Raw genomic sequence first — 24396 nt, forward strand, 5'->3', positions numbered from 1 at the left:
ATAGGCTAACACAAATGAAAAACTAGAAAAATCGCACAATGCCTGTTGCCTCGCAAATAAAATACTCTTAAACCACTCTTAAGCACCGTCGGGGTTACTAGAGTCGTTCCCCAGGTCATTATTGACGCTACTATGGAAGAATTCAAGAAAAGTTTGACACGGACCCTCGACACCTAAAAAATCTATAGGCTAACATACACGAAAACCTAGTAAAATCGCTTAATTTCTATTGTCTAGCCAATAAAATGCTCTTAGACCCCTCTTAAGCGTCTGCGGAGCTACTAGAGTCATTCCCTAGGTCGTTACGGATGCTACTATGGAAGAATCCAAGAAAAATTGACCCGGACCCCGACACCTAAAAATTCTATGAGCTAACACACACAAAAAAATGGAAAATCGCCTAATTCATGTTGCGTCGCCAATAAAACGCTCCTAAACCCTCTAAAACGCTGTCGGAGCTATTGGATTCGTTTCCTAGGTTGTTACGAACGCTACTACGAAAGAATCCAAGAATATTCGACCCGTACCCCTGATACCTTAAAATTTCGTAGGCTAACATACACAAAAAAATGGAAATATCGCATAATGCATGTTGCCTCACATATAAAATGCTCTTAAACCCCTCTTAAGCACCATCGGGGCTACTAGAGTCGTTCCCCAGGTCGTTACGGATGCTACTATGGAAGAATTCATGAAATTTTGACCCGGACCCCCGGCACCTAAAAATTTTGTTGGCTAACACACAAAAAATGGCAAAATTGCCTAATTCCTATTGCCTCACCAATAAAATGCTTATAAATTCCTCTAAAGCGTCATCGGAGCTACTGGAGTCATTTTCCAAATTATTTTGGATGCTACTATAGAAGAATTCAAGAAAGTTTGAACCGGTCCCACGACACCTAAAAAATCTGAGGGCTAACACACACAAAAGCTTGGCAAAATCGCATAATTCTAGTTGAGTCGCCAATACAATACTCCTAAACCCCTTTAAAGCGCCGCCGGGGTTAGTGGAGTTATTCCCCGGGTCGTTACGGATGCTACTACGAAAGAATCTAAGAAAGTTTGATCCGAACCCCCGACACCTAAAAATTTCATGGTCTACACACACGAATATTTGGCAAAATCACTTAATTCCTGGTGCATTGCAATTAAAATGATCCTAAACCCTTATAAAGCTCTGTCGGGGCTACAGGAGTCGTTGCCCAGGTCGTTACAGACGCTACTATGGAATAATCTAAAAAAATTCGACCCGAATCCCCGGCACCTAAAAAATCCATTGGCTAACACACAAAAACAATTCATAAAATTGCCTAATTTCTTTTGCATCGCCAATAAAATGCTCCAAACCCCTAAAAAGTATTGTCGGGGCTAATAGAGTCGTTACCCAGGTTGTTTCGGATGCTACTATGGAAAAATCCAATAAATTTCGACCCGGACCCCCGACACCTAAAAAATTTATGGGCTAATACATACGAAAAATTGGTAAAATGGCCTAATTCCTGGTGCGTCGCCAATAAAATGCTCCTAAACCCCTATAAAGCGCTACCAGGGTTACTCGAGTCGTTCCCCAGGTCGTTACGGATGCTACAATGGAAGAAACCAAGAAAATTCTACCCGAAACCTCGGCACCTAAAAAATTCATGGGCTAACACATATGAAAAATTCGAAAAAATCACCTAATTCCTGGTACGTCGCCAATAAAATGCTTCTAAACCCGTATAAAGCATTATCAGACTACTAGAGTCATTTTCCAGGTCGTTATGAATGTTACTATGGAAGAATTCAAGAAATTTCAACCCGGACCCTCGACAACTAAAAAATCTGTGGGCTAACATACACGAAAACCTGGCAAAATTGCCTAACTCTTGTTGCGTCGCTAATAAAATGCTCCTAATACCTATAAAGCGCCATCGAGGACACCGAAGTCATTCCCTAGGTCATTACGAACACTACTATGAAACAATCCATGAAAATTCGATGCGGACACCCGACACCTAAAAAAATTAAAGGTTAACATACACGAAAACCTAGCAAAATTGCTTAATTCCTATTCCCTCGCCAATAAAATGCTCCTAGACCCCTCTTAAGCGCTGGTGGGGCTACTAAAGTCGTTCCCTAGGTCGTTACGGATGCTACTATAGAAGAATCCAAGAAAGTTCGACCCGGACCCTCGGCACCTAAAAAATCTATGGGCTAACACACACAACAAAATGGAAAATCGTCTAATTCATCTAATTCATGTCGGGGCTATTGGAGTCGTTCCCTAGGTTTTTACGAATGCTAATACGAAAGAATCTAAGAATATTTGGCCCGAACCCCCGATATCTTAAAATTTCATAGGCTAACACAAATGAAAAACTAGAAAAATCGCATAATGCCTGTTGCCTCGCAAATAAAATGCTCTTAAACCCCTCTTCAGCACCGTCGGGGCTACTAGAGTTATTCCCCAGGTCATTAATGACGCTACTTGTCACGACCCAAGCCTAGGGCCTAGACGTGACATGGCGAATGAGGAACCCGAAAGTACCTCAAACAAGCCTCTTAGCATTCTTTTAGCCTTTCATAGGTAATGATGATAAATAAACAAGCGGAAATCATAATAAATCTTCAACTTACATATGTCCAACAATACCTCTAACTATTAGATTTAACGGGGCTAAGTCAAGTCCCTAGCTCACCCTCAATCATAATAGAAGAAATTCCATAGTAAAATATCTTAACATATCATAAACTAGAAAGATAAAGGAGTATTGTTCCCGAAACATGGGAACTCACCAAAAGTAGTCTTCAATGGAATATCAACTAAACACGTGGAGGAGAATGAGGAGGAGCACTGATCCCTACATGGTGATATCATGTAGGCAAAAGAGTATGCGTTAGTACTTTAAATGTACTAAGTATGTAAGGATGCATGAACATTGAGAAAACATTAAAACATTTATGTAATATGGAACATAATTTAATGTATGCATAATAAATCATATATATATCCTTTAAAACATTCATTTTGTGGGAAATTAACCATAACCGACATTTAAGACCATGCGAGCTATTACATGGAATCCAACATAACCCCCTATGTTGGCCGGGGAGACTACTTGCCAGGTAGAACTCCGTCAACTTCATTCATTTCTTTAACTTTAACTTTAAGGGCTATTTATGGATCCATTAGCCTAAGCCTACAAGGGCTCCTATGTTGGCACATAGTTAATGAGACAAGGGGTTGCTACTAGGATTCCCTTACCGAATCCCACCTCAATGCCTCATTCGGTGCTAAGTCAATCCCACGGAATAGTTTAATACTTCAAAATATTCATAGCATATAACTTGAGAATTCAAACATCATATTCGGTAGAATAGCTCATTAAAACATTTGATAATTCAAATATGCAAGAATTATCCTTATTGCATAAAGAATCCATCATTCATATCATTTCATCATTCTTTCATTTCATAAGACTCCCTTTTTTTTATCATAGATATTGCTTTCATAAACTTTTATTTGGAGTCAAAGCTTTCAAGTCAAACTTTATTAAAAACATAGTAAAACTAGGTGGGTTCAAATCACTTCAACTTGCAAATATGTATGTAAATAAAGATACATAAATACTTTGAAATCCATTAATTAAAAATCATGCTTTTAAACAACCCACCATGAATTTCAAGAACCTTTAAATAGATAAATAGAGGAATTACTTGTAAACCATCAATTCATACATATATAATTATGTTGCATCAAAATATACCAATAATCATTAGTTTAACCATGATTCATACTATTAAGTAAAAATAAGAATTACCATAAGAAAATATTACTTGAAATCAAGATATTTAATTGAAAGAGTTTTTGGACTACATGGGTGGAAGAACCCATGGATAAACACCCACATAACTTAGAGTAGAGCTTAAAGAAAATAAATATAATTTATCATATAATCAAAATAATTTAGAAATGAGAGTGGAAGGAATACTCTCATTAAAGCCTTACATACCTGGAAACCGAAGCTTTAGTTGGTACCGGAAGACTTAATGACCACTCTTGAGTCCTAGCTTCTCTCCTTGCCGGAACGTTTTGTGTACTACCCGGAATATATGAATTACCGGAATAGTATTTTTTCACTACTAAGAACTAAAACTATATTTGAGAATGTGTAAAGAAGTGTATAGAGAGAAGATTTGCTTGAGAAAGCTTGATGAATAAAATGAGGAAATAAGGTGGGTATTTATAAGTGGAAAAGAGGACCTAACAATAAATAAAATAATTATAAATAAAAATCTGAAAATTTAGTGGAATATATTGATGTCATGGATGATGTTAAATGGAGGACAATTTATGTCATGAGTGATGTCAAATGTATCTAGATCTTTCTATGGTAGGTGAAATGAGTTATTTTTGATAGAATACTCTTTTTAGGAGCTACGTTTGAATAAGATAAATTCCTTATTAGGATTTGGTGTCTTCATAAGAATTGTAGATATGGAAGTCTAGTTTCATATAGTTCAAGAATCAACCAATTTTGATAAACCTACAGTGAGATATGATTTTTCTTCTATAAATACTCATTTCTGTCACAACATCCTACCTTACAAAGATTAATTTATTTGACTTACTTAACCTCCGAATCTTAAAATATAGTCTTCATAAAATTTGTAGGTAATGATCTTGTGGTTACTCAGAAATTTGAATCACTTAATTTGGATATTCCTATAAAAAGTTATGACCAAAATACAGAGGCTGTATCATGTTTAGGCAAAAATTGAAACATCGTATACAACGTTTTTAGGGGATGTTACACTACTATGGAAGAATTCAAGAAAAATTCGACATGGACCCCCGACACCTAAAAAATCTATAGGCTAACATACACGAAAATCTGGCAAAATCGCTTAATTCCTATTGTCTCGCCAATAAAATGCTCCTAGACCCCTCTTAAGCATCTGCAGAGATACTAGAGTCGTTCCCTAGGTCGTTAGGGATGCTAATATGGAAGAATCCAAGAAAATTCGACCTGGACCCCGACACCTAAAAAATCTATGGACTAACACACACAAAAAAATGGAAAATCGCCTAATTCATGTTGCGTCGCCAATAAAATGCTCCTAAACCCTCTAAAACATTGCCGGGGCTACTAGATTCGTTTCCTAGGTTGTTACGAACGCTACTACGGAAGAATCTAAGAATATTCGACCCATACCCCTGATACCTTCAAATTTTGTAGGCTAACATACACGAAAAAATGGAAAAATCACATAATGTTTGTTGCCTCACAAATAAAATGCTCTTAAAACCTTTTTTAAGCACCACCGGGGCTACTAGAGTCGTTCTCCAGGTCGTTACGGACGCTACTATGGAAGAATTCAAGAAATTTTGATCCGAACCCCCGGCACCTAAACATTTTGTTGGCTAAGACACGAAAAATAGCAAAATCACCTAATTCCTATTGTCTCACCAATAAAATGCTTATAAATTCCTCTAAAGCATCATCAGGGTTACTCGAGTTATTTTCCAGATCATTACGGATGCTACTATAGAAGAATTCAAGAAAGATCGAACTGGTCCCACGGCACCTAAAAAATCTGAGGGCTAACAGACACAAAAACCTGGCAAAATCGCATAATTTCAGTTGAGTCACCAATACAATGCTCCTAAACCCCTTTAAAGCGCCGCCGGGGTTAGTGGAGTTATTCCCCAGGTCGTTAAGCATGCTACTATGGAAGAATCTAAGAAAGTTTGATCCGGACCTCCGGCACCTAAAAATTTCATGGTGTACACACACGAAAATTTGGCAAAATCGCTTAATTCCTGGAGCATTACAATTAAAATAATCCTAAACCCCTATAAAGCTCTACCGGGGCTACATGAGTGTTGCCCAGGTCGTTACAGACTCTACTATGGAATGATCCAAAAAAAATCGATTCGAACCCCCAGCACCTAAAAAATCCATTAGCTAACACACAAAACCAATTTGTAAAATCGCCTAATTCCTTTTGCATCGCCAATAAAATGCTCCAAACCCCTAAAAAGTACTGTCGGGGCTAATAGAGTTATTCCCCAGGTTGTTGCGGATGCTACTATGGAAAAATCTAATAAATTTCGACTCAGACCCCCGGCACCTAAAAACTTTATGGGCTAATACACACGAACAATTGGTAAAATCGCCTAATTCCTGGTGCATCGCCAATAAAATGCTCCTAAATCCTTATAAAGCGCTATCGACGTTACTCGAGTCGTTCCCCAGGTCGTTATGGATGCTATAATGGAAGAAACCAAGAAAATTCTACCCGGAACCCCGGCACCAAAAATATTTGTGGGCTAACACATATGAAAAATTTGCAAAATCACCTAATTCCTGGTACGTCGCCAATAAAATGCCCCTAAACCCCGTATAAAGCATTGTCGGGGCTACTGGAGTCGTTCCCCAGGTCGTTATAGATATTACTATGGAAGAATTCAAGAAATTTCAACCTGGACCCTCGACAACTAAAAAATCTGTGGGCTAACACACATGAAAACCTAGCAAAATTGCCTAATTCTTGTTGCGTCACCAATAACATGCTCCTAATCCCTATAAAGCGCCATCGAGGATACAAGAGTCGTTCCCTAGGTCATTACGGACACTAATATGAAAGAATCCATGAAAATTCGATGCGAACACCCGGCACCTAAAAAATCTATAGGCTAACATACACGAAAACCTAGCAAAATCGCTTAATTCCTATTCCCTCGCCAATAAAATGCTCCTAGACCCCTCTTAAGTGTCGGTGGGGCAACTAAAGGCGTTCCCTAGGTCGTTACGGATGCGACTATGGAAGAATCTAATAAAATTCGACCCGGACCCTCGGCACCTAAAAAATCTATGGGCAAACACACACAACAAAATAAAAAATTGCCTAATTCATATTGCGTCACCAATAAAATGCTCCTAAACCCTCTAAAGCGTTGTCGGGGCTACTGGAGTTGTTCCCTAGGTTGTTACAAATGCTACTACGGAAGAATCTAAGAATATTCAGCCCGGACCCCTGATACCTTAAAATTTCGTAGGCTGACACAAACAAAAAATTGGAAAAATCGCGTAATACTTGTTGCCTCGTAAATAAAATGCTCTTAAACCCCTCTTAAGCACCATCGGGGCTACTAGAGTCATTCTCCAGGTCATTACGGATGCTACTATGGAAGAATTCAAGAAAGTTCAATAGGACCCCTGACACCTAAACAATCTATAGGCTTACATACACGGAAACCTGGTAAAATCGCTTAATTCCTATTGCCTCGCCAATAAAATGCTCCTAGACCCCTCTTAAGCACAGGCAGGGCTACTAGAGTCATTCCTAGGTCGTTACGGATTCTACTATGGAAGAATCCAAGAAAATTCAACTCGTCCCCCCGACACCTAAAAAATCTATGGGCTAACACACACAAAAAAATGGAAAATCGCCTAATTCGTGTTACGTCACCAATAAAATGCTCCTAAACCCTCTAAAGCGCTGTTGGGTCTACTGGAGTCGTTACCTAGGTTGTTACAAACATTACTACAGAAGAATCCAAGAATATTCGACCCAGACCCTTGATACTTTAAAATTTCGTAGGCTAACACACACAAAAAACTTGAAAAATCGCATAATGCTTGTTGCCTCGCAAATAAAATGCTCCGAAACCCTCTTTAGCACCACCGGGGTTATAGAGTCGTTTATTAGATCATTACAGACGCTACTATGGAAGAATTTAAGAAAGTTCGACCCGTACCGCCGGCACCTAAAAATTCTGTTGGCTAACACACACGAAAAATGGTAAAATCACCTAATTCCTATTGCCTCACCAATAATATGCTTATAAATTCCTCTAAAGCGTCATCGGAGCTACTTGAGTCATTTTCCAGATCATTACGAATGCTACTATAGAAGAATTCAAGAAAGTTTGAACCGGTGCCACGATACCTAAAAGATCAGAGGGCTAACACACAAAAACCTAGCAAAATCGCCTAATTCCTGTTGTCTCTCCAATAAAATGCTCCTAGACCCCTCTTAAGCGCCGGAGGGGCCACTGGAGTCATTCCCTAGGTCATTCCGAATGATACAATGGAATAATCCAAGAATATTCGACCCAGACCCCCGGTACCTAAAAATTTCGTAGGCTAACACATACGAAAAACAGGCAAAATCACCTAATGTTTGTTGCCTCACCAATAAAAAGATCCTAAACCCCTCTTAAGCGCCGTCGGGGCCACTAGAGTTGTTCCCCAGCTCATTACGGACGCTACTATGGAAGAATTCAAGAAAATTCGACCTGGACCCTTGGTACCTAAAAGCTGTCGGCTAACACACATGAAAAACTAGCAAAATCGCCTAATTCTTGTTGCATCGCCAATAAAATGCTCCTAAACTCCTATAAAGAGCTTCCCAGCTCATTACGGATGCTACTACGGAAGAATTCAAGAATGAACAACCCGTACCCCTGGCACCTAAAAAATTCGTGGGCTAACACACACGAAAACTTGGCAAAATCGCCTAATTCCTATTACCTCACCAATAAAATGCTCCTAAATCCTTCTAAAGTGTCACCAGGGCTACTGGAGTCGTTCCCCAGGTTGTTACGGATGCTACTATGGAAGAATCCAAGAAAGTTTGACCCATACCCCTAACACCTAAATATTCGAGGGCTAACACACACGAAAAATTAGCAAAATTGCCTAATTCTTGGTGCATCGCTAATAAAATGCTCCTAAACCCCTATAAAGCGCTTCCAGGCTACTACAGTCGTTCCCTAAGTCGTTACGGACGCTACTATAAAAAAATCGAAGAAAATTCAACCCGTACCCCCAGGTTACTACATTCATTCCCGAGTTCGTTACGGATGCTACTATTGAATAATCCAATACTGTTTGACCCAGACCCCCGGCACCTAAAAATTCATGGGCTAACACACACAAAAAATTGGCAAAATATCTTAATTCCTGGTGTCTCGCCAATAAAATGCTCTTAAACCTCTATAAAGCGCTTTCGGGCTACTAAAGTCGTTACCTATGGAAGAATCGAAGAAAATTCAATCCGGACCCCCGGCACCTAAAATTTTTGTAGGCTAACACACACAAAAAATTGGCAAAATTTCTTAATGCCTATTGACTCGCTAATAAAATGCTCTTAAACCCCTCGTAAGTGCTGTCAGAGCTACTAGAGTCGTTCCCCAGGTCGTTACGAACTCTACTATGGAAGAATTTAAGAAAATTCTACTCAAAACCCCAACAACTAAAAATTTTATTGTCTAACACACACGAAAAATTGGCAAAATCGCTTAATTCCTATTGTCTCGCCAATAAAATGCTTCTAAACCCCGCTAAAATGCCATCGGGGCCACTGGAGTCGTTTCCCAGGTCGTTACGGATCCTACCAAGGATGAATTCAAGAAAATTCAACCTGGACCCCCAACACCTAAAAAATCCAAGAAAAATTTGCTAAATTGCCTAATGCCTATTGCCTCGCCAATAAAATGCTCATAAAACCCTCTTGAGCACCGCCGGGGCTACTAGAGTCATTACCAAGGTCTTTACGGACACTAGTATAGAAGAATCCAAAAATTTTCAACCCAGACAGTCGGCACCTAAAAAATTCATAGGATAACACACACGAAAAACTGGCAAAATCGCTTAATTCTTGTTACCTTGCCAATAAAATGCTCCTAGATCCATCTTAAGCGTCACCGGGGCTACTAGAGTCGTTCCCTAGGTCATTACAAATGCTACTATGAAAAGATCCATGAAAATTCGACCCAGACCCCCGGCACCTAAAAATTTCATAGGCTAACACACACGAAAAACATGCAAAATCATCTAATACATGTTGTCTCGCCAATAAAATGCTTCTAAACCCCTATTTATCATCGTCGAGGCTACTGTTAAAGAATTCAATAAAATTCGACTCGGACCCCAGCACCTAAAAATTATATTGACTAACACACACAAAAATTGGCAAAATCATCTAATTTCTATTGCCCCGCCAATAAAATGCTTATAAACAACTCTAAAGTATCATCGGGGCTACTAGAATCATTTCCCATGTCGTTATGGATGCTACAAAGGAAGGATCCAAGAACATTCGACCTGGACCCCCGGCACCTAAAAATCCTTGGGCTAACAAACACGAAAAACTTGCAAATTTGCCAAATTCTTGTTGCCTCGCCAATAAAATGTTCCTAAACTCCACTTCAGAGCCATCGGGACTACTGGAGTTGTTCCCTAGGTCGTTGTGGATGATACTATAGAAGAATCCAAGAAAATTCGACTCAGACCCCGGTACCAAAAATATATATGGGCTAGCACACACAAAAAACAGGCAAAATCGCCTAATTCCTATTGCGTCACTAATAAAATGCTCCTAAATCCCTCTAAAGCATTGCCGGGGCTACTAAAGTCTTTCCCTAGGTCGTTATTGATGCTACTATGGATGAATCTAAGAAAATTCAACCCGGACCCCCGGCACCTTAAAAATCTATAGGCTAACACACACGAAAACTTGAAAATATTGCCTAATTTTTGTTGTCTCGCCAATAAAATATTCCTAAACCCCTTTTAAGTGCCGCCGGAGATACTGGAGTCGTTTCCTAGGTCTTTACAAATGCTACTATAGATGAATCCAAGAAAATTCGACTCGGACCCTCAGCACCTTGAAAATTCGTGGGCTAAAATACATGAAAACTTGGAAAAATTACCTAATTCCTGTTACGTCTCCAATAAAATGCTACTAAATCATTCTAAAGTACTGCTGGGGCTACTGGAGTTGTTCCCCAGGTTGTTACGAATGCTAATATGGATGAATCCAAGAGACTTCAACCCAGACCCCCGGCACCTAAAACATCTATGGGCTAACACACACGAAAACTTGGCAAAATCACCTAATTCCTGTTGCCTCGCCAATAAAATGCTCCTAAACCCTCTAAAACACTGCCGTGGCAACTAAAATCATTTCCTAAATCGTTACGGATGCTAGTATAGAATAATTCAAGAAAATTCAATGCGGATCCCCATCACCTAAAAAATTTGTGGCTAACGCGCACGAAAAATTGGCAAAATCGCCTAATTCCTGGTGCGTCGCCAATAAAATGCTCTTAAATCCCTATAAAGCATTATCGGGGTAACTGGAGTCATTCACCAGGTCGTTAGGATGCTATTATGGAAGAATACAAGAAATTTATACCTGGTCCACTGGTACCTAAAAAGCCGTGGGCTAACACACTCAAAAATCTGGCAAAATCGCCTAATTCCTATGGCGTGGCCAATAAAATGCTCCAAAACCCCTCTAAAGTACTGTCGGGGTTACTGGAGTCATTCTTAGTTCGTTACGGATGATACTATAGAAGAATCCAAGAAAATTCAATCCAGACCCCGAGAACTTAAAATTTTGTGGGCTAACACACATGAAAAACTGGCAAAATCGTCTAATTCTTGTTGCATCGCAAATAAAATGCTCCTAAACCCCTTAAAATCACCACCGAGGCTACTGGAGTCGTTCCCAAATCGTTACGAATGCTAGTATGGAAGAATTCAAGAAAATTTGACCCGTACCTCCAGCACCTAAAATATTCGTGGCTAACTTAGACGAAAAATTAGCAAAATCACCTAATTTCTGGTGCGTCGCCAATAAAATGCTCCTACACCCCTATAAGGAGCTGTGGGGAATACTTGAGTCATTCCCCAAGTCGTTAAGGATACTACTATAGAAGAATTAAAGAAATTTCGACAAGGACCCCCGATACCTAAAAAATCTATAGGCTAACATACACGAAAACTTAGCAAAATTGCTTAATTCCTATTGCCTCGCCAATATAATGCTCCTAGACCCCTCTTAAGCGCCGAAGGGGCTACTAGAGTCGTTGCCTAGGTCGTTACGGATGCTACTATGGAAGAATCCAAAAAATTTCGACCCGAACCCCCGGTACCTAAAAAACCTGTGGGCTAACACACACAAAAAAAGGGAAAATCGCCTAATTCGTGTTGCATCGCCAATAAAATGCTCCTAAACCCTCTAAAGCACTGTCGGGGATACTATAGTCGTTCCCTAGGTTGTTACGAACGCTACTAAGGAAGAATCCAAGAATATTCGACCCAGACCCCTAATACCGTAAAATTTTGTAGGTTAACACACACAAAAAACTGAAAAAATTGCATAATGCCTGTTGCCTCGAAAATAAAATACTCCAAAACCCCTCTTAAGCACCGTCGGGGCTACTAGAGTCGTTCCCTAGGTCGTTACGGACGCTACTATGAATGAATTCAAGAAAGTTTGACACAAACCCCCGACACCTAAAAAATCTGCAGGCTAACATACACGAAAACCTGGCAAAATCACTTAATTCCTATTGTCTCGCCAATAAAATGCTCCTAGACCCCTCTTAAGCGCCGGAGGGACTACTAGAGTCATTCCCTAGGTCGTTACGGATACTACTATGGAAGAATCCAAGAAAATTCGACCCGGACCCCCGGCACCTAAAAAATTTGTGGGCTAACACACACAAAAAAATGGAAAATCGCCTAATTCCTGTTGCATCGCCAATATAATGCTCCTAGACCCCTCTTAAGCGCCAGAGGGGCTAATGGAGTCGTTCCCTAGGTTGTTACGAACGCTACTACAAAAGAATCCAAGAATATTCGACCCGTACCCCTGATACCTTAAAATTTCGTAGGCTAACACACACGAAAAACTGAAAAAATTGCATAAAGCCTGTTGCCTCGCAAATAAAATGCTCTTAAACCCCTCTTAAGCACCGCCGGGGTTATAGAGTCATTCCCCAGGTCGTTACGGATGCTACTATGGAAGAATTGAAGAAATTTCGACTCGGACCTCCGGCACCTAAAATTTCTGTGGGCTAACACACACGAAAAATGGTAAAATCGCCTAATTCCTATTGCCTCACCAATAAAATGCTTATAAATTCCTCTAGAGCGTCATCGGGGCTACTGGAGTCGTTTTCCAGATCATTACGGATGCTACTATAGAAGAATTCAAGAAAGTTCGAACCGGTCCAACGATACCTAAAAAATTTGAGGGCTAACACACACAAAAACCTAGCAAAATCGCCTAATTCCTGTTGCCTCGCTAATAAAATGCTCCTAGACCCCTCTTAAGCGCCAGCGGGGATACACAAGTCGTTCCCTAGGTCGTTTTGAATGCTACAATGGAATAATCCAAAAATATTTGACCCGACCCCCCGGTACCTAAAGATTTCGTAGGCTAACACACACGAAAAATTGGCAAAATTGCCTAATGCCTATTGCCTCACTAATAAAATGATCCTAAACCCCTCTTAAGCGTCATCGGGGCAACTAGAGTCGTTTCCCAGGTCGTTACGGATACTACTATGGAAGAATTCAAAAAAATTTGACTCGGACCCTCGGTACCTAAAAATATGTCGGCTAACACACATGAAAAACTAGCAAAATCGCCTAATTCTTGGTGCGTCGCTAATAAAATGCTCCTAAACTCCTATAAAGAGCTCCCCAAATCGTTACAAATGTTACTATTGAAGAATTCAAGAATGACCCACCCATACCCCCGGCACCTAAAAAATCTGTGGGCTAACACACACGAAAACTTGGCAAAATCGCCTAATTCCTAATGCCTCGCCAATAAAATACTCCTAAATCCTTCTAAAGTGTCGCCGGGGCTACTAGAGTCATTCTCTAGTTGGTTACGGATGCTACTATAGAAGAATCTAAGAAAGTTTGACCTAGACCCCCGGCACCTAAATATTTGAGGGCTAACAAATACGAAAAATTGGCAAAATCGCCTAATTCCTGGTGCGTCGCCAATAAAATGCTCCTAAACCCCTAAAAAGCGCTTCCGGGCTACTACAGTCGTTCCCTAGGTCGTTACGGACGCTACTATGGAAGAATCAAAGAAAATTTAACTCGGACCTCCGACACCTAAAAATTTTGTAGGCTAACACATACGAAAAACTGGCAAAATTTCCTAATGCCTATTGCCTCGCCAATAAAATGCTCTTAAACCCCTTTTAAGTTCCGTCGGGGCTAATAGAGTCGTTTCCCAAGTCGTTACAAATGCTACTACAGAAGAATTCAAGAAAATTCGACTCGGAACCCCGGCACCTAAAAATTCCGTTGTCTAACATACACGAAAAACCGACAAAATCGCCTAATTCCTATTGCCTCACCAATAAAATGCTTCTAAACCCCTCTAAAGTGCCATTAGGTCTACTAGAGTCGTTTCCCAGGTTGTTGCGGACGCTACTAAGGATGAATCCAAGAAAATTTGATCTGGACCCCCGGCACCTAAAAAATCTCTAGGATAACACACACGAAAAACTGGGAAAATCGCCTAATTCATGTTGCCGCACGAATAAAATATTTCTAAACCCCTCTTAAGTGCCGATGGGGCTACTAGAGTCAATCCTTAGGTCGTTACAGACCTACTATGGTAGAATCAAAGAAAAATTGACATGGACCCCTGGCACCTAAAAAATTCATGGGCTAACACACAGGAAAAACTGGCAAAATCGCCTAATTCCTTTAGCCTCGCCAATAAAATGCTCTTAAACCCCTCTAAAGCACTGTCGGGGCTACTGGAGTAGTTCCCCAGGTCGTTACGGATGCTACTATTTATGAATCCAAGAAAATTCAATCCAGACCCCCAACACCTAAGAAATCTGTGGGCTAATACACGCGAAAACTTGGCAAAATCACCTAATTACTATTGCCTTGCCAATAAAATGCTCCTAAATCCTTCTAAAGTGTCGTCGGGGCTACTAGATTTGTTCCCCAGTTCGCTACGGATACTACTATTGAATAATCCAATAATGTTTGACCCAGACCCCCGGCACCTAAACAATCGTGGGCTAACACACACAAAAAATTAGCAAATCGCTTAATTCCTAGTGCGTCGCCAATAAAATGCTTTTAAACCCCTATAAAGCACTTCCAAGCTACTAAAGTCGTTCCCTATGTCGTTACGGACACTACTACGGAAGAATTTAAGAAAATTCTACTCGAAACCCTGACAACTAAAAATTTTGTTGTCTAACATACACGAAAAACTGGCAAAATTGCCTAATTTCTATTGTCTCGCCAATAAAATGCTTCTAAACCCCTCTAAAATGCCATCGGGGCCACTTGAGTCGTTCCCCAGGTCATTACGGACGCTACTAAGGATGAATCCAAGAAAATTCAACCTGGACCCCCGGTACCTAAAAGATCCGTGGGATAACACACACGAAAAACTGGCAAAATCGCATAATTCATGTTGCCTCGCCAATAAAATATTCCTAAACCCCTCTTAAGTGTCGTCGGGGCTACTAGAGTCGCTGCTTAGGTCATTACGGACCTACTATGTGAGAATCCAAGAAAATTTGACATGGACCACTAACACCCTAAAAATCCGTGGGCTAACATACACGAAAAACTGGCAAAATCGCCTAATTCCTGTTGCCTCGCCAATAAAATGCTCATAGGCCCCTCTAAAGCGCTGCTGGGGCATCTCGAATAGTTCCCCAAGTCGTTACAGATGCTACTATGGATGAATCCAAGAAAATTCGACCCGGATCCCCAACACCTAAAAAAATCTATGGGCTAACACACAAGAAAAATGGGCAAAATAGCTTAATGCATGTTGCTTCGCTAATAAAATATTCCTAAACCCCTCTAAAGCACCGACCAAACTACTGGAGTCATTTTTCAAGTCGTTACGAATTCTACTATGAAAGAATCCAAGAAAGTTCAACTCGAACCCTCGGCACCAAAAAAATTAGTGGGCTAACACGCACGAAAAATTGGCAAAATCGCCTAATTGCTGGTGCATCGCCAATAAAATGATTGAAACCCCTATAAAGCGTTGTCGGGGCTACTGAAGTCATTCCCCTGGTCGTTACGGACAATACTATGGAAGAATTTAAGAAAATTCGACTTGGACCCTGGCACCTAAAAATCAATGGGCTAACACACATGAAAAACAGGTAAAATCACCTAATTCTTGGTGCGTCGCCAATAAAATGTTCCTAAACCCCTATAAAGCGTTGTCGAGGTAATTTCTGTTGAGTGACCCCTAAATGCTAAGAAAGTGGTGTGGTTAATGGCGAGGCTACATATATTGTTTTTCTAGGCCATTACGGAGGGTCATGTAATGATTTTGCAAAATAATTGATCGAAAGTCATATCACCAAAAAATTAATGGGCTAACATACACGAAAAAATAAAAATATTGCCTAATTTATGTTGAGTAGCCCCTAAATGCTAAGAAAGATAATTTTTTTCAATTTTTCGTGTGTTAACGTCAATACATTTTTTGGTGATATGGTTTCCGAGCACTTTTTTTTTCAAAACATTTATAGGACCCTCCGTAATGACTTCGAAGAACAGTATGTATCACCTAACCACAATTAATCCACATTATGTTTTTAGCACTTAGGGTCACTCAATAGGAATTAGGTGATTTTCTTAGTATTTTATGTATTTTAGTCAATGAATTTTTTGGTAATATGGTTTTTGGGAACTTTTTTTCCTAAATCTTTAAAGTACCCTCCATAATGAACTAAGGGAACAGAACGTATCTCCTCACCACAATACATGCCATTTTTTAGCATTTAGGGGTCACTCAACAGAAATTAGACGATTTTCTTAGTTTTTCATATGCGTTACTCAATGAATTTTTTGGTTATATGATTTTCGAGTATTTTTTTCTGAAACCTTTACAAGACCCTCTCTAATGACCTAGGGAAGAGTATGTATCACCTCACCATGAACCACACCATTATTTTTAGTAATTAGGGGTCATTCAACACGAATTAGGTAATTTTCTTAGGGGTGTGCAAAAATTGAACCGACCAATAAATCAAACAGAAAAAAAATGTTATTGGGTTATTGGATTAATGGGTTCTTAATGGTTTTATAAAAAAAATTATTGGGTTATCGATTCATTATCGATTTTTAGTGTTGGATTATTGGGTAAACTGATAATCCGTTAAGACAGTAGCATTTTACTACTTTACTCTTCATAAATATTAAATATTAGTAATAATTTAACATAATACTATGCTACAGTCTTCATGGTACTTCTACTTCACACTAGACCGCTTTAGTCTTTACACAAAACCTAAAGATTAAAGTAAGAACTAAGATTCTTCAAGATTGTCTTATTTGACTGCATGGTTTTAGTTTTAGTTTTAGTTTTAGTTTTACTTTGTAATTATAGGTGACTGCAAGTTCGCAATTGTAGTTTGATTAACATCAGAAATTTCATATTATGTTTTGGTTGTAACATGTAATTGTAGACTTCGTACTACATGTTCTCTTATTTATGCAATTTCTCATTATCTTTTTTGTTTCAGTATATCAAAGCATTTACAGGCTTACTAGAAAATATTAGAAAAGTGTGAAGTCATATATTTATTTTATTAGCATTTTCTTATTGGATAAACTGAAACCGAACCGTTAACGACCAAAAACTGATAAACCAAAATTCGATAAAAATTATCTTATTGGTTTGTTATTGGTTTGGCATATTTAAAAATCGAACCGAACTGACCGATGCACACTCCTAGTGTTAGTCAATACATTTTTGGGTGATATGGTTTTCGAGCACTTTTTTTGAAATGTTTAATGATCTGGGAGAACAGTACGTATTGTCTCACCACAATCCAAGTCATTTATTTTAGAATTTAGGGGCCACTCAAAAATAATTAGGCGATTTACTTAATTTTTCATGTGTGTTAGTCAATGAATTTTTTTAGTGATACGGTTTTCAATCACTTTAGTCTGAAACATTTACAGCACCCTTTATAATGACTTGGGAATAGTACATATCGCCTCTCCATGATCCTCGCCATTTGTTTAGTATTTAGGGGGCAATATAAAGAAGTTAGACAATTTTCTCAGTTTTTCGTTTGTGTTAATCAATGAATTTTTGGTAATATGTTTTTCGAGAACTTTTTCCTCAAAACCTTTACAGGACCCTCCACAATGATCTAAGAGAATAGTCCATATCACCTCACCATGATCCATTCCATTAATTTAGCATTTAGGGTCACTCAATAGAATTTAAGCGATTTTCTCTATTTTTCGTGTGTGTTAGTCAATAAATTTTTTGGTGATATGATTTTTGGAAACTTTTTTCTGAAAATTTTATAGGACCCTCCGTAATAACCTGGGAGAACAGTATGTAACCACGATCCACAATATTTGTTTAGCATTTATGGGTCACTTAATATGGATTATGCAATTTTCTTAATTTTTCGTGTTTGTTAGTCAATGAATTTTTTAGTGATATGTTTTCAAGTACTTTTTCAAAAACTGTTCCAGAATCCTTCGTAATGACCTTGGAAAACAGTACATATCGCCTCGCCATGATACACATTAGTTGTTTTTGCATTTAGGGTCATTTAAAAGGAATTAGACAACTTTCTCAATTTTTCGTGTCTGCTAGTCAATGAATTTTTTTATCTGATTTTCGGGCATTTTTTTGAACCTTTACACAACCCTTCAAAATGAAATGGGAGAATAGTACGTATCTCCTCACCACGATCCATGCCGTTTTTAAGTATTTAGGGACCACTCATAGGAATTAGACAATTTTTTTATTTTTTTCATGTGTGTTAGTCAATGAATTTTTTGGTGATATGGTTTTCGAGTACTCTTTTTTTCAAAACCTTTACTTGACCCTCCATAATGACCTTGGGGAACAGTACGTATCACCTCACCATAATCCATGCCGTTTTTTAGCTTTTAGTAGCCACTCAACAAAAATCAGATGATTTTCTCAATTTTTCGTATGTTTTAGTCAATGAATTTTTGATGAAATAATTTTCGGGACCTTTTTTCCTAAAATTTTACATGACCCTTCATAACATCGTCTCACCACAGTCCACGCCATTTTTAGCATTTAGGGGCTACTCAACAACGATTAGGCGTTTTCTCAGTTTTTCGTGCATGTTAGTCAATGAATTTATTGGATGGTTTTGGGGCACTATTTTTCCGAAACCTATATAGGACCTTCTATAATGACCTAGGGGAACAATATATATAGCCTTACCACGATCCACACCATTGTTTTAGCATTTAGGGGCCACTCAGCAAAAATTAGGTGATTTTCTTAGTTTTTTGTGTGTGTTAGTCAATGAATTATTTGGTGATATGATTTTCGGGCACTTTTTTCCAAAACCTTTACAGAACCCTCTGTAATGACCTAGAGTAACAGTACATATTGCCTCACTATGATCTACACTATTTTTTTAAAATCTAGAGGTCACTCAACAAGAATTAGGCGATTTTCTTAGTTTTTCGTGTGGGTTAGTCAATAATATTTTTGGTGATATGATCTTTGGGCACTCTTTTTCCGAAACTTTAACAATACCCTCTATAATTATCTAGGGAAACAGTATGTATCGCCTCAGCATGATTCATGCCATTTTTTAGCATTTAGGGGTCACTCAACAGGAATAAGAAATTTTCTCAGTTTTTTTTGTGTGTTAGTCAATGAATTGTTTGGTGATATGGCTTTCAGAGACTTTTTTCCGAAACCTTTACAAGATCTTCCTTAATGACTCGGGGGAATAGTAAATATCTCCTCAACATTATTCCCACCATTTTTTAAGCATTTAGAGGCCACTCAACAGGAATTAAGCGATTTTCTTAGTTTTTCATGTGTTAGTCAAGAAAAACACATCAAAATTTATCATTTATCAACTGAGGTGTAGCATTGAAAGTACTCTACTCACTTAGCTCAAACACCAACATATTCCAACCAAAATAGGAAGGGGACTTGGGACAAGGTCATGAAGAGTAAAGGGTAATTAAACTTTGGTTAAAACTCTATATTTGTTTGAGGTAGAGCTAAAGTGTAGAAAGCGCATTAAACAGATTCTCTAATTTCGATTCAAACCCTATATTTGTCTTAAGAGATTCACCAAATATTATATAAATTATTAATTAGGAAGCTAGTAATTCAAAATGACTAAAATCTCGAATACATAAATTTTAAATTCTAACTCCGAGCCTCTGATCGTAGTGCATTGAAAGTACTCACTTAGCTCCAACACCAACATTTCCCAACCAAAAAAGCAAGGGAATTTGGGACAAAGCCATGAAGAGCAAAAGGTAGTTCCTCTTTGTTGAATGCTTCTCAAAGCTTCTTACTTCAGCAATTAGGATCCTTTTCATGGTCTTTATCAAGAACACTCCCATACAAAAACATTCAAAAATTGTAACCAAGTAAAATGCATAATCCCAAATGGTCCTACATAGCAAAATGATTGATGCATCCACAAAAATGTAGCCACCATAAGCAACAATATCAAGAAGTGGCACTTCTCCACTTCCTAAAGAGTGTAATGTGGCTTCAAGTAAAAGGATTTGCAAGAGCCAACAAAGTAGACCTGTTGTGAATTGCACACCTAATGCTTCTGGACTAAACCTGTAATAAAAAATTATACAGAGTTTAAGTTTTATGCACGGATGATCATATTAAAAATATAGAGAGAGTTAAATCATTTTAAAATTAATTACAAGTAAATTTATATGATACATAGTACTAATTGGTTAATATGGTAAAAACGGTAGGAGTAATAGCCTACTATCACAAATTCAACTACACTGACAATATAAAAATAATTTATATGGACAATATATAACTTTATCCGTTGAACTATCAGTATCGAGACAAGTTTAAAATGTTGGTAGAACATAAACTAATATGTTCAAATAGTCACATGGCTTACTAAAGTTAAAAACAGAACTTAGCTTCTTATTGACTATATTGGATTGATGATAAGCTCGAAATGTAACAAATGTAGATCATTTTTCTTTTTGTTGAAAATCACCTTCATGAATGGGTAATTAGTGGACTATGATACTTGGATTCTTCAAGACAATCAAAAAAAATTGAGACTCTACGAGCAAAGTTCAATTTATTTTTGGAGGCTATTTTATCCTTTCTGCAAAATCAATGTCCGCCTCGTCGCTGTTTTCGGGTAGAGGTAGGCTCTTGCTTAATGCTTAATGCTTAAAGTAACTCCTAACTCAGGTCTATATAAAGAATAATATATTCCCTTAAAGAGACATAGCGAAATCTCATAAACTCTTGGAATATTCATAAAGTGATCAAGGCATCAACTACTGTTTTGTCAAAGTCGTTGCCCGACATTCCTAATGATCAAATACATTGCAAGGAGGTCCAAATCATTCTATATTCAAGAAATACACTATTAACGCCCTCAAATCACAGAGAAAATTTAGAGAAAAGAATCAAGAGAGGGACAAAATTGTTATCACAAATAGTTATTAATAAAATCGTTGTATCATCATATTTTATCTGTAATTGGAGTTTATTTTTCATGATCACTTTAAATTTGTTACGAACAATAATACATTTATTGAGGATCTGACATAAATTCGAGATCAATTTTTTTAAAAAGCCCAAACAACACAAATAATTGGTTTCTTATCTTAGTGTAAGGGATTTGAATGATTTTTTTTAAAGTAACTTACTTGGTGGTAATGCCCAAGAAATATCCAGCAAGAACCAAATAAGTTCCAAAAGCCATCATAGGGATGTACAAATCAGGTGCATTTATATCATAAATTGGAGGTTTGAATGAAAATTCTCCTCCATCCATATCTGAAGCTCTCATCCAATGTCCCTAAAAACATGTTTATATATGATAAAAACATATCATATTTTGAATTAAAAAAATTGCACTATATATTAGAGAATATTAATTACTTAATCAAAATTGCTAACATAATTAATATACAACTAAAACAAATCTTATATGTATACATTAATTAAGATTTTCTTATTATATAGGAGATACGAACACAAATTAAGGACTTGATGTTTATGAATTCCTATCTACGAACTTAAATTAATATTATAATAATAATCGGGTTCACAATCAAATAAATATAAATATTTAGTTGATTTTATATATGTGTGTGTGTGTGTTTATGGACAAAAGTTCAATAAAAAATTAAGTTATATGCACACACTACAACAAATAAAGGATTTGCCGCAAAATATAATTGTCGTTATATTATATTTAGCGATAATAATAAATATGAGTATCTACAATAAGCACTCTATAAAAATGCTGCTAAAGGCTTTAGCGACTCTGAATTCAATGACATTAACTCAATTGTCGCTAAATATTGTTGAGGTAATTAAAAAAAAATTATTGCCACTAAATGTCTCTTTTGTCATAGTGACTATATTGTTTAACCTATAATAGTAGGCTATTTAATTACAATTTTTATCAAGTTATTAATAACTAATGGTTATCATGGAAATCACATGTAATTACATAATTTAAACTCTAATGAATTAAAATGCAACAAGTTGTGGACTTTACCTTGTGAAGAAATGGGAACAAAATCACCTTCAATTTATTCTTCACATAATCTTCATTCACTTGAAAATAGTACTGAGGATTGGAAATGTATCTGCCAATCTGTAAGTAGTAAAGAAATTTAATAATGGAAAATATAGTGCACCAAATTCAAGTAGTAAAGAAATTTAATAATGGAAAATATAGTGCACCAAATTCCTTCAAACTAAATAAACAACATCCACATATTCTAAAATTTACTTTTGGAAAAAGTCTTGTATAAGCTTATTTGGCCCAAGTTTTTGAAAAGTCAAAAATTGAAATTAATAATAATCTATTTTTTAATAATTTGGTATGTAAAAATACTTTTTGAAAATATTGATCAAATACAAATTACTTACAAAGTATTTCTGATTTTCCCAACACACAGACTGCTATCCCATTTTTTTCTTTTTCGAAACACTTTAAAAACTATATTCAAATCTCTTTATAACAATAATCCATTATAACATATAAATTATCGTTAAAACCGACTTTCATATTATATTATATATTTCTTATAACACCATCTCACTATAACAATTAAAAATATGCGAACAAACGACCACTACAACAAGTAAACGATTATTTAGCATCAATAATATAATTATCGTTATATTATATTTACCGGTAATAATAAATATTGGTATTTATAACCAACATTCTATATAAATGCCGCTAGAGGATTTAGCGACAATAAATGCAATGTCATTAACTCAATTGTCGCTTAATGATTTTGCGTCAATAAATACTACCGCTAAAAAAAAATCTATTATCTAGTAGACACTATTATAAACTGATTTCGGAAGCTTGACCAAATGAACTATTAATTATATTTTTATTTTTATTTTTAAAAAAAAAAGTATACTTACATTGCTTTGAACATAGGCAGAACTTGAACCTAAAACTTTTTCTCCATAAGCACCAAGTTCACTTTTGATAAGATCAGATCCAGCATCATATAATAGCATACTCCCAAGTGATGAATCAATTTGTTGAGTACGAGTCTTCTTGTGATATTCTGATGTTTCATACATTGTTGACCCCATTATCATACTGCAAAAGAAAAAATATATATATTAATTGACAATTTCTATCGCTAAATAATAAAAGTCATCGCTAATTCTATTTAATGATAGAGTATCGAAAAATCATGTAGCTACCGGCTATTCATTGACAGATTAATAACGAATTTCATAGCTAATTTTTATTGTATGTGGTTCGAGGATGTAACTTATGGTCAATGGGTTCAACTGATTTTAGTATGTTCAAGATGAAATATTAATAGAGATGTGAATTATTACTAAGAATTCAATATATAAATATTAAATTTTGAGTTGTCGATTATTCAAAAAGTACAATGTAAATCAGCATGAAGAACCTTAAATGTTAAATCCTTCAAATTCAAATTATGAATTTGTCTTTACACATAGAAGCAATTTTCAAACCTCAACTAGGAGTTATTCACATTTTGTTTGATTATAGGGCAAAAGCGGACAACATATGCTATAGATTTGAGTTGTGACAAATATAATATGAGAGACACTAGTATTCTCTTAGTATGATGGTGGAACAAATCTCAACCAAGATGTTTGAGTCCTTATAAAGAGGGTGTATATGACGCTCCTGAAGGAGGGTGGAAGGCTTCTAGATTTGCAAGCTTTCGAAGATGAGGTGTATGTGATATCTTAGGTGAATCTCATTTGAAATTGGAAGAGAAAAATGAAGAACTTTATAAGGGTAAGTTCAAGTGATCAGATGACACATTTTTGGATAATAAGTGCACAAAATTAAAAGTTAAGTAATATAGAAATTCTAATTTCATGAAACCATTCGATCTGAATGGTATACAACAACAACAACTCAGTGAAATTCCACAACGTGAGGTCTGGGGAGGGTAGAGTGTACGCAGACCTTACTCCTATCAAGGTAGGACGGCTGTTTCCGAGAGACCCTCGGCTCAAAAAAAAAACATAAAAAAAGATAAAAAGGGGACAGATAAGGTTAAGAAATTCAAAGCGATATAGGAAAATAAATAACGA

The 24396-nt window shown here is 37.1% G+C and overlaps 1 protein-coding gene across 1 annotated transcript; it reads right to left on the minus strand.

Annotated features, from left to right (window-relative positions):
* Positions 1-19989: 19989 nt before the first annotated feature.
* On the minus strand, positions 19990-23403 carry LOC129893368 (uncharacterized). The gene is made up of 4 exons (XM_055968886.1): positions 23227-23403; positions 22340-22438; positions 21480-21631; positions 19990-20406 (listed from the first exon to the last, which is right to left on the minus strand). The coding sequence occupies exons 1-4, from the start codon at positions 23401-23403 to the stop codon at positions 20016-20018; spliced, it is 819 nt and encodes a 272-aa protein (XP_055824861.1). The 3' UTR covers positions 19990-20015.
* Between the last annotated feature and the right edge of the window lie 993 nt (positions 23404-24396).

The sequence above is a fragment of the Solanum dulcamara genome, chromosome 6, assembly GCF_947179165.1.
Source record: "Solanum dulcamara chromosome 6, daSolDulc1.2, whole genome shotgun sequence".
Classification (NCBI taxonomy): Eukaryota; Viridiplantae; Streptophyta; class Magnoliopsida; order Solanales; family Solanaceae; genus Solanum; species Solanum dulcamara.